Raw genomic sequence first — 12,200 nt, 5'->3', positions numbered from 1 at the left:
CCACCCAGCGGACTCCGTTTTGCTCAGCAGGGATCAATCCTCCGATCCCTGCTGAGCAGGTGGAAGACAGGTCTGTCTCCGCTCACTGTGCTGAGATGGACCTGTCATATCCCCGGTCTCCTCTATGGGAGATTGGATGAAAACTGACCACCTGCCCGTTTTAATCCAATCCTATCTGATCCGATCCTCCAGACAAATGGAGAATAGAGTTTCCATCCATCTGGATTTCACGGACAGGATCGGATAGCAGCGGGTTTCAGCGGACATGTCAGTGCATGAAGCATCCGATCAGGTCCACCTGAAAAAATGATCGGAAAGGGGCCATAAGAATAAAAAATGCTAGGTGTATACTATCATGATAGTATATGCCCAACATATTTTAAGGCTTCAAAGATAAAGCTATTTCATCTTTTATGTGGGTAAGACATGAAAATGCTTAATTATCAGCAATATCTAAGATATCAAAGAAAATCTGTACTAACCACTTGCCAACCTCCCCACGTACATATACTGTGAGGAGGGGGCTCTTCTGCGAGAAATCACATACCTGTGAGTCATTTCATGCTTCTAGGTCTGCGGCGTGCACGTGCGCCGCCAGTGACCTCCTCCCGCTGTGAGTGGACACAGTGGGAGGCAATCAGCTGGTCGGGCCGAACCAATGTCCTCCGGGACCTGCTGATCGTTCCCGAGAGAGACAGAACGGCGGTCTGCCTAAGTAAACAAGGGGAGGGGAGACAGCGATCCAGCATTTTTGCTAAGCAGGAACACAGATCTCTCTCCTCTGTCAGCCAAAGCACCCCCACACAGTTAGCAAGCACTCCCTAGGAGCACATTTAACCCTTTCATTGCCCTAGATGTTAACCCCTTCCCTGTCAGTGTCATTAGTACAGTGAAAGTGCATTTTTTTTTAGCACTGATCACAGTATTGGTGTCACTGGTCCCCAAAAAGTGTCACTTGTGTCAAATTTGTCTACCACAATGCTGCAGTCCAGCTAAAAATTGCTGATCGCCGCCATTACTATTTAAAAAAAAAAAAAAAGTAAAAAAATAAAAATTCCATAAAAATATCCCATAGTTTGTAGATGCTATAACTTTTGTGCAAACCAATCAATATACACTTTTACGGAATTTTTTTTCACCAAAAACAAGTAGCAGAATACATATTGCCCTAAACTGATGAAGAAATTTGATATTTTTAAAATTTTTTATTGGATTTGTTTTATAGCAGAAAATAAAAAATATTGATTTTGTTTTCAAAACTGTTGGTATTTTTTTGTTTATAGCGCAAAAAATAAAACAGCAGAGGTGATCAAATACCACTAAAAGAAATCTCTATTTGTGTGTAAAAAAGGACATCAATTTTATTTGTGTACACCGCTGCACGACCGTGCAATTGTCAGTTAAAGTAATGCAGTGCCGTATCGCAAAAAATTACCTGGTAATGAACGGTGGTAAACCTTCCGAAGCTGAAGTAGTTGAAAAAAAAAACAGGTGCTGAGCACTTTCTGAAAGTGCTAGCTGCCTTGCTGTCTCTGGCTTTTCATTCCATCTAACTCTGATTTGGGAAAAACATGTAGTAAGTGAAGTCAGGACTACTAATATACATATTTGTGCTAAGTTGGAGAAAATATTGTGGACCTGTTCACACTGCAAGCATTGGCACATCACACATTCAAGCATGTTACATACGTCCTGTTGTGATTCATTGTTAGTTAAACCCCAGCGCACCCCTGACATGTATGTGCTGCAGTGCAGCCTAGTGTACCGTTACGCATTACCATATGTTTTTTTGTTTATTTTGATGCCTTAATGGGCTGCCTTAATGCAACACATGTTAACATGAGACATTGGGGTTGATTTACCAAAACTAGAGAGTGAAAAATCGGGTGCAGCTGTGCATGGTAGCCAATCAGCTTCTAACTTCAGCTTGTTTAATTAAGCTTTGACAATAAAACCCGGAAGCTGATTGGTTTCTATGCAGAGCTGCTTCAGATTTTGCACTCTCTAGTTTTAGTAAATCAACCCCATAATGTTACATAATTACATAGTTAGTCTGGCTGAAAAAAGACACAAGTCCATCTAGTTCAACCAATGCAATGCAGTGCAGTTGCAATTGCAATGCACTAGAACAGGCAGGTGTAAAACCAGCATGAAGCCTTAGGACTGAAGCCAGAAATCCAGCAATTTCAGAAGGGGAGGATAGCAATGGCAAACTTCATATTCTCTTATAGATTTCACAGCAGCATTAGTGTAAACCTTGCAAAAAAAACAGGCTCATCAAAGCATTGCATTACCGTTCCATTAGAGGCAAGATAAAGCAGGAGACCATTTGGTGAGAATGTTCGAAAATGTATGACTATCTGTGTTGTTGTGGATCGCATAGTCTTCTCCACTATAGAATAACCACTGCCATCAAAGTAAAAAGATGTATCTTCATCCTGGGGGCTGCAAAAAAATGGATGCAATTAGAATAGGACATTAGGGACAAATAACATGGCTGAGCCAGTGCTGGGTAAATCCCACTTCTGATTTAGAGGTTAAAAACGCTTAGCCATAAAATTGACCTAAAACACCTAGACTACTTTGTAAAACTATTTTTACATAAACAAAACAATATATCCAACATGGAGCTTTGTACTTTGTGTCTTCATTTATCAGTAAATAACTGGGAAATCATATTGTGTGTTGTAATTTACTGCCATCTGCTGGTTCAAACTGACGTTACGTGTTTCCTACACCAATATTAGATATGTGTTAGCAGTATTATTGGCCTCTTCAGCTTTTTCCTGCAGATGGAATTGTTAAGACACATCTTTCAAGAATAATTATTATATTTCAAATCTGCTGGGAAGAGGGGGAGATGCTCTTTTATAACCATTATGTAAGTAATTTTCCTCTGTATACTCCACTACATTATACCAATAATGCACCTGTCAAGGAAGGATTCTGAACGATCGCATAAATGCGTCAAACCAATGTTATTATCACACGTCTTAGGTCTGTTGACACAGAGGCTATATACTGTACGCCTGACATTATATTTTACCTAAATTGCCTCAGTTCTGGTAAATAAGCCAAAAAAGAATTGCATGATAAAAGAGCTGAGGTATAGATGTAGGAATGTCCTTCCCAACATAGCTGATGGGTGTTAGTAGCACACATGTGGTAAAGGTATTCGTTACTTATGCAGAAAGAGTATTTGCAACAAGTGCAAAAACGAAAAATTCCAGGTATCAGAAGCAATATTTACTGCACCTCTATATGATCCCAGTGACATAAGAAATGCTCATAGCAGTCATGTTTTCTGCTTTTGCTGGGCCTTGTATAGCTATGTAAAGTATTCAGGTTCAATCATTTATGGTCTAACAGTACTGGGTGTGCCAACAATCACACAATTTGTGATTTAATATAAGAATATTAGCCAAGCGTGTGTAAAATTTGGGCTGATATTCATTATTCTCTCTTTACAAGTACAGAATCATTATTCTCTCTTTACAAGTACAGATAAACTGGCACTACAGTTCAATACCAGAAATTAATAATTTTGAGGGAGATTTACTAAAACTGCAGCACACAGAATGTGGTTCAGCTGTGCCTAGTAATCAGCTTCTAGGTTTCATTGTCAAAGCTTTATTGAACAAGCTAAAAATAGAAGCCGATTGGTTAGTATGCACAGCTGCACCAGATTTTGCGTGCACCAGTCTTAGTAAATTTTCCCCATTTTGTCTAATTCGGCAAAGTTCATGCAATTGCACAACAATCGGTTTATTTCATAAACAAATTTGAAAATGACTGGTAAAATTATTATTAAACAGGCAAACATCCAGTAAAATGATTTTACAACATAATGGATATTCATTCTTGGTGGACAGTTGCAATATGAATCTATGAATCTATTTGAAATCTGCTACATCACTAGCACATGCAATATTGACTAACTCTGGAAAAGGGAAGGGATTATAAAATGGTAAAGTTTCTGTCCTAGACCCCCAAAAACACGAAAGAATAGATTTTCTAAGGGTCACCGAAATTGTAACTGGACACACTAGCTCCCATTCATGAGCACTCCACAAAACAGGGATCACCCTCCGGAAAAATGGAAAGGACAGTGAGTTGAGAGACCACACTCATGCAATACAATGAGAGCACCAAACAAACATCCAAGAGTCCAAGGCAGTTTGATGATAAAATTGATTCAAAGCAGAAGAGAGCCAACTGGTTTCGAGGACCAAACACATCCCCCCTTCATCAGAGTTTAAGAATTCTGTCTGTGCTTAAATGGACTGGGGTAAGCAGATACTAAATAAAACTGGACAAGCAAAAAAATAGTGCTATGCACCTATCTCCTGCACTCTGAGAAAAGACCTTCTGCCCAGCCTAGGCCACACACGTGCGGTTACCAGAGACTATACAATTGGCTTCAGCCTTGCAGCCCCTTCAAGACCGTAGTCTGGGACCACTGCAAACAAAAAACAAACACAAGGGTGCACTGGCCTAGCGCATTATCCTCCATAAAAGGCTTTATGAAATGAAATGATAAAATACTCACAAACGAGCTCTTGGTAAAAGCATATCTCAATGATAAGTAGCCGTCAGCTTCAGAAACGGAAAGTGAACTGTCTTTGATGGCTGGAAATGGCTTACGCGTTTTGAGGCCAAGCCTCTTCCTCAGAGCCTACCTTGGCCTCATAAAGCCTTTTATGGAGGACAATGAGCTAGGCCGGTGCGCCCTTGTGTTTGTTTTTTATTTACACTAAATAAAACTGCACTGTGATGTACTGCTTGGAAAGTTTCAGTAGGAAAGGTTATGCCAGTGTCAGTGAAAGCAACAAGAAAGGTGATGAAGGAGGAATGTGTTTGGCCTCTGAAATATGTTGGCTCTATGCTGCTATGAATCAATTTTATATTTAAAGCAGTATTAAATTCAAATGTATTATATTTCATGTCAACAGTTCTTAGATGTGATGTCAGCAAGTCTGTTGTTTTTCAAAAGAAAAAGCTCCCTTCCAGATATATCAGTTTACAGGGATGGAACCAACCATTAAACACTGACAGGTGCTTACAGTGGTCAGTTTTTATTTATTTATGTAAAACTTTTATCCCACCAGGAAAAAAAAAAACAGTTTGAGTAATTTATTTTGTTAGCTGGAGTTTGTCTTTAATGTGTAAGTGTATTTAAGTCTGCAAATACATTTAACACTCCCCCCCCCAGATTGACAATGCTGCTGTCTGTTGTATCCCCTGTGTTCCTCCATCTAGAGTGTGGGCACTCTAATACAGGAATTGTGTTACTGGCCATATCACCAGGTAAAAACAGAGGGGAAAAGCCTAAAAAATAAATTGAATGCAGCCATTACATCTATGGGTTGGTAAGCTGCAATACATAACATTTTTAATTTTGGGTTTAATACAGTTTTAAATTACCTTGGGACTCTTGGGGTTTGGATTGTATCTGTGTGGACCCCAAAAACACAGGGTTCTCTTTAATGCACATACTAGGTTTGCTTCATGGCTGCTATTGCTCTTGTTTCCTATGCTTCACTATTGGCTTTTCAGTGCAAGTTCTTGCCCTACAAATCAACACTAAGACATGTAGATAAGCTGGGACCAGTAACAGGAAGCTTGTTTGATAGTTGCAGTAAAGAGCCCACCAAGGTTAGGGGGACCTAGGGCAGCCTGATTCATCCTACACATAAGCCCTCATGTATTGCCACTTTTTAATGCATAAGCTTGGTTTCAAATGCTGCAAAATATATTTAATGAAAGTGGTTGTCTGTAGAGGGCATTATGCCCAATATTAATCTTTCAGTATACAAGAGCAATAAGAATTCAATTTATGGCAGGACATTACTTTAGCATTGACTTGGAATTTGGAAGTACATTGACAGCTAGACTATGTACAATGAACACTACCAACAGTTCATCTGATTGAAACTTACCCTTGACATGCTATAAAGAGCAAATAGAACTGTTTGGCTCCCTTATAGTTAACGCAGTACAACAATAAGATTAGTTTGCTGACATCACTACAATACATACCTTCCATAGCATCCAGCACATCTGCCCTGTCTTTCCACATAGTTCCATAAACCAACAGATTTGCCATTCAAGAATGTCTCTCCCATGCATCCCTTAAAATCAGTTGTTTGCAGTGTTGGTGACTTCTAGAACCAAATAATAAATTCATAATTATTAGATCTCATCATTGATATGCTTATGTCACTCTATTATTCCTTTTATAAAACAAGTCACCCAAAGGAAAAAAGAAAATTGCTGGAGTTACTAGAAATACAAAGTCTGATTCGTCATTGTTCTACACTGTTCTACAGATAAAGTCCAGAGTGATCCTGAATTTATCTTTAATGTTTTAGAAAGAGATAAATTAGATCTTTGGCTGTGAACTGAGAAGGCCTTTGAACGGCTATATCATTTTACTATCTATGTTTTATCATTTATTTTGGCTTACTACAATATTTTTTTGTATACAAACTTTTATTGAAAGGAAACAGAAGATGGTGGTACAAAGAGAATTGGTACAATAATATGACAAATATTGGTATCACATAGAGTAAACAAAGATATAACAATCTTAAGTCATTTCAAGTTAACTCTATTCAAAATGGGAATTTGATATCAAAATAACAACAAGGGTATCAAGAATATAGTTCCTGGATATAGGTACAGAGCAGAAAGAGATTTCCATAACACTAAGTGTTAGGCCGGAGACACGGTGTCAAATAAAAGGGTTTTAAATAGTTAGTCACCTGTACAGTAATTAGAAAAAAAAATATCTGAGTGTAAAATCCATGGGTCCCATTTATTAGTGTGAAATTTGGCTTACTACAATATTAATGCCTAAGCTGTCTGCTACCAAATATTTTTTTCTTCTAGGCAATTAAACATAAAATACCTGTAAGCCACCTCCAATCCCTCCAATAAACATTAATGTGGAATTATCTACATGAAGAATGGAAGAGGTTCCTGAAGATGATGAGGATTTGGTTGAGGTCTTCTGGGAATTGTTGACTTCTTCTACGGTCAGTGTTCCTGATTTACCAAACCTATTGTAGAACATATATGATTATAAATCAGCTTTTTCAGTGGTAGATTATACTTACAGTATACGTAAATTATACCCATTAAAGCCATTCATCAAATGAGAAAAATCTAGCATTTGCCAATCTGAAGGTAAACAGGTTTAACTACAGACTCCGGTACTCTTTTTCTGATAGCTTATTGCTTACACAAAGATTTGAATCTCCATGACAAAACAGCAAGGTCTTTCTTTGCTGGGAAAAATGTGTCTGTACTAGCTGGATGAATTGGACAAGTGACAACCTAATATTATGGTGCTTGACTGGCTATATTTATACAGTATATATACTGTATACAAAGACAAGACAAAGACAATATACAGTATATTTACAAAGACAACCTCTGCATATGACGCTGAGCACGTGTACTCAACCTCTTTGGTCAACCAGGGCGAGGCCTGTTCTGAGTGGAACCTGTCCTGTTAAACCACTGTATGGTCTTGGCCACCATGCTGCAGCTCAGTTTCAGGGCCTTGGCAATCTTCTTATAGCCTAGGCCACCTTTATGTAGAGCAACAATTTTTTTTGTCAGATCCTAAGAGAGTTCTTTGATGACTAGCCACAGGAGTGATTGGTACTGATCACTCACTGTGTTTATTCAGAAAAGGAAGGGGCCATATTTACCGCCCCTTCCCCTGTTCTCCATCCTAAAACATCCCCCTGTGTGCCGGCAGAAGCTTCCAGCGGTAGAGAAGAGGAGGTAAGCTTGTGGGGGAAAGGGGCACATAGGGGGCCTAGAAAGCAAATGGAAGGAGTGCAGTGCAGCCGGAGGGAGAAAGAGGGGGGGAAGCATGCAGCGCTGCAGAGGGAGGTCTAAAAAATAAAGAATGGACATCTTGCCATCTGATAAGACAGTACAGCCAGCTCTCCTGCTCAGCAGGTACCCGGGCCCCGCTTTTGAACTAATGAGGCCAAGGCCCAGTACAGGAGAGCTGGCAGTACTGCCTTATCAGAAGCCCTGCATATATTCCCTATGCTAGAAAAATGCAAGGATTCTGACTTTCGGAATGTCTTAGGATAAAAAATAATTTTACCTTGTTGCATGTATTTTATGCCATTTGTTGTTGTTTATTTGCATATCAGGATCTTCCAGTCTTGTTGGTCCACTGCCTAAGTCCCATAGGAATGAAACTTTACCCTGTTTCATCTCCACTGCCATAAAGTCAGCCTGTCACATAGCAAAAGACAACATTTAATGGTGACATACCTGATATTTAAACAGAAGCCCAAATTACCCAAGAAATCTTATTTAGAAGTATCTTGCAAGGCAAGTGTGCAAATTACAAATGAATAGATGTTGAGGTTGGTTATTAAATAAATATTAGTATAATATCCCTGAACCAATGCTCTTTTTTTATTAAAACTCCAATAATTTACAAGCTGAGTGAAACTTGGTGCCATGAAGCCAAATGAGCCTTCGTTTAGATTGAATTTCCCATGCAAATGAATTGATGTGTCCAACAAACTTTGTGGAAATCAACTTCAGCACTATATTCCTTTTAAATGCAGTTGTCTGATAATTACAAAAAAAAAAAATTCTGGCCAGTATTTTTTGGAATGATGCATACAAAGCTTTCCTAGCACGTGTGAACTCACCATTTTATTATTACCCAAATAAAACAGAAGGTTGTCAGGCTCACTGGTCTTGACATTTAATGTCAGAGTGTTGAAGTTTGTTGAACGAATCTCTGGATGGTAGGAGCGCACACAATCTCTGTCTGCTGAAACAGCTACTTTAATCTAAAAAAAAGAAACCAAATAAAAGACTTAAGAACCAAAAATTCACGCTTCCATAGACACATAAAAAAGATAACAATGGTTCATTTGTAGCTCTAGAAAACGTGTTGTTTTTTTAGGTAGAAAAGGAAAGAGTTAAATGTCTAGTTGGGTTCTTTGCTGTCTGTGGCCCAAGCCAGAAAATTTTCCCTCATTTCTTGACATGCTGATAACTTTGACACCAGTACAAGATAGAGTGGAAATCTCTCTCTTCACAATGGCAATAAAAACAGGGGAAGGCTAGAATCTACCTGTTAACTTTTTTATTGTTCTCTGCCTTCTCACTGAAGAGGCCATACATGGTGCAAATTTCTTTCCTGCAACCACGGGTTGCGGGAAATAAATTCACACGATTCTTCCATCAACACAGGGAGTGTTGATGCGGGATTCTCTCCTGCCAGGCCATTGTCTTCTCCCAGCGGGTGAAGCTGTCACTGCCAGGAGAAGACAGTGATTATCGCTAGCAATCACAAGGGAATCTGGCAGGCTGGTTGTATCCAAGTTGAACGATCAATCAACTTGGTACATTCAGCTTGCCCATTAACAGTTTGAATCTTGACCAGTTCCTGCTGAACCGGCTGAGATTTGAATCGTGCATGGCCGGCCTTACCTTCACTTTCTACCACATTAACAATATTGTCACCAGTAGAGGAGGCAAAGGGAAATATCCCTTTAAACAGACAGGAAAAAAATAAATACTTGACACTAGTTACATCTCACACTGAATCCAAAATGTACACAATTTAAAAAAAAAAAAAAAGGTTAGAGAAACACTACTTGCTTTTAAGAAAACCCGGCTTCTCACTAAAAACAAAATGCAGTGAGATGTGTTTCTGTGCTTAAATGCGTGGCAGTCTATGTGCTCCCAGTGGGTTTAAAAGAGAACAATCAATACCAGCCATACAGAGATAATCCAACAGTTTAGGAAATACTTGTTGATTTAAGCGCTTTAGATAATCCATAGCTAGTTATTTTCCCTTTAGGCAAGCCTAGAAGTTTTACATACTGCAATGGAGCTATGAGAAAAGAGTGAAAATGTCTTTTATGATACAGTCTGTCACTAACATGAACACAGATTTTTTTTTTGTGTCCCTCCCCTATAATATACTGTAATTTTATCACCTGTTGAGCCTACCCATAGATCTGTTGATCCTGCCTTTCCACTTGATTTAACAGGGTAACAACGCAGCTAATTCTGCAGTGAAATCACTGCAGTTTTTTTCCCCAGTGAACTTGGGTCTTAAGGGTGCTTGCGCATAGATGACTGATCCCGTTGAATGTAAGTGTAAAGGCTTTTGAAAAAGTTTTCTCTCTTTGCATATGCTATTCTCATGTTTATAATAGTATACCTGAGTACAGCAGAAAACAGGCATTCAAGTCTTTGAGGAGCTTGAGCTGTACCTGAGCTGCCCGGGTGGGAAAAAGAAGCTGGCATTTACGTTAGATGGGCTCAATCGCACATGTGCAAGTACCCTTAATGGACAATTTTTTTAGACTTCAAGGATGTGAGAAAAAGATTAAACCCTAACTTCAGATCTCACTTTTTAAGCATTTACTGCTTAAAAAACAAAAAGATTTTTTTTGTTTATTTTTGAAAAAATCTTAAGCAGCAAATACATTAGTCAGTATTTTTTTGTTCAACAGGTGGGTTGAACGAAAAAAAAAAAACTGAACAAATTCCCCATTCGAGGTGGATGGGGGAATCCTCCTGCTGAGCTATTGTATTCTGACAGTGGGGAGACTTTCCTGTCTTCAGCACTGATTGAGCGGGGAAAATCCAACAGGATGGTTGTATAGAAGTCGGTCAGTAGATTGACTTCTGTACAACCACCTTGCCCATATATGGATCAAAATTGTTCCTGTTCTTGCTGAACTAGCCAAATTTCGATCCATGTATGGCTGGCTTTAATCCATATGAATAGTGATCATTGTAAACACCCCAGCAATATTTCTGTTTGTTCAAACCCCAGTAACTGTTACTTTTGCTGCACATTTATGCATGCATGTAAATGTGGGGGAAATATAAAAAAGGCATGTGAAATTAAGAGGAGAGTGGAGACAGAGTGTTGGATGCAGCCTTGCAGAACAAAATAGGTGTCTAAGGAAGCATTAGGGTCATCAGTTTGAATCCCAACCACGGCACTACCTGAAAAGAGTTTGCATGTTCTCCCAGTGCCTGTTTGGGTATCCTTCGGGTACTTTGGTTCTCTCCCACACTCCAAAGACATGCTGGTAGGTTAAATGACACCTGTCTAAATTAGTCCTAGTATGTATATGTATGAATGTGAGTTAGGAACATTAAATTGTAAGCTCCTTCAGGGCAGGGACTGATGAAAGTCTACAATATATATGTAAAGCGCTGTGTAAATTGGTGGTGCTATATAAGTACCTGTAATAAATAAAATAAAACTTACAAAGCCCTACCAGTTACTCTGCTACAATACTGATTTCCAAATGTTAATGAGCTAAGGGGCAGAAATCAACAAGGTACAGATTATTTTCTTATGTTCAGGTACAGTCCTCTAAAAGTAAAAACAGCCTAACATATTATTTGATGTTAGATTCCAGACTGACATCTTAATTTTTAACAGGCTTGACAAATTAGCTGCCTTTGGCATTCCAAGGTCTGCTAATTGGCCCATCTGGAATTCTTTCAATGAGTGCCCAATGCTCTCCTGCATTAGACAATTGACATGTGTGGTGTTGTTGCTTACAGCTTAAAACCGCTTGCAGCATACAAGTGTGCATTTTGCCAACGACCAACTTCTCTTTTTTATTTATGGAAGTCTCAAGGCAGAGAAAAGGATCAATAACAACACTTGAAGATAATGTTATTATATTTCAACATACATACATTTCATTAGTGGGAAAGCGGCACTACAGAAACACATTGAGCAGAGATGGTGTGCTATGGCTTCACAAGTGTCAACTTTGTTTTAAAGCCAAAAGCTTGGAATATTCAAGATACATAAAACATATTACTTCAGTAAGGAAATGTTTAAATGGTAATTTAGCATTATGCCTAGAAACACACAGTAACAAATATATAAATCAAAGTCAATATTTTATTTTGTTCAAGATCAATCCCCAAAATGGCTAGTCCACTCAGAAGTAATATTTTACTTATGAGTGAAGTTAGAGAGGTAGAGTCAGTCCTTAGTTAATTAAATGTCTAAGATACTCCAACAGCAAGATCTCCCGCCAACTGGTAGCTTTGAGTATTCCTGCTGACCTTTGTTTTTCCAGCACTTTCTGTTCCATTCTATATAATATAAAAAGCCACATAGACAACCTCATAAAGGCCACAGCGTGTGTGCAGATCCAGGAATT

The 12,200-nt window shown here is 38.8% G+C and overlaps 1 protein-coding gene across 1 annotated transcript in view; it reads right to left on the bottom strand.

Annotated features, from left to right (window-relative positions):
- Positions 1 to 12,200, bottom strand: part of LAMA1 (laminin subunit alpha 1) — a 256,439-nt gene that overhangs the window by 54,472 nt on the left and 189,767 nt on the right. Inside the window, exons 45-49 of the mRNA XM_082258773.1 lie at positions 8,691 to 8,834; positions 8,129 to 8,262; positions 6,911 to 7,061; positions 6,040 to 6,164; positions 2,295 to 2,445 (exon numbers count right to left, since the gene is read on the bottom strand). Coding sequence (XP_082114899.1) covers positions 2,295 to 2,445; positions 6,040 to 6,164; positions 6,911 to 7,061; positions 8,129 to 8,262; positions 8,691 to 8,834 — 705 coding nt within the window. The remainder of the gene's footprint in view (positions 1 to 2,294; positions 2,446 to 6,039; positions 6,165 to 6,910; positions 7,062 to 8,128; positions 8,263 to 8,690; positions 8,835 to 12,200) is intronic.

The sequence above is a fragment of the Pelophylax lessonae genome (assembly GCF_965119305.1).
Source record: "Pelophylax lessonae genome assembly, chromosome: 5".
Taxonomy (NCBI): domain Eukaryota; kingdom Metazoa; phylum Chordata; class Amphibia; order Anura; family Ranidae; genus Pelophylax; species Pelophylax lessonae.
The sequence above is the reverse complement of the archived record's forward strand: the minus strand, read 5'-3'. Positions and strand labels throughout refer to the sequence as shown.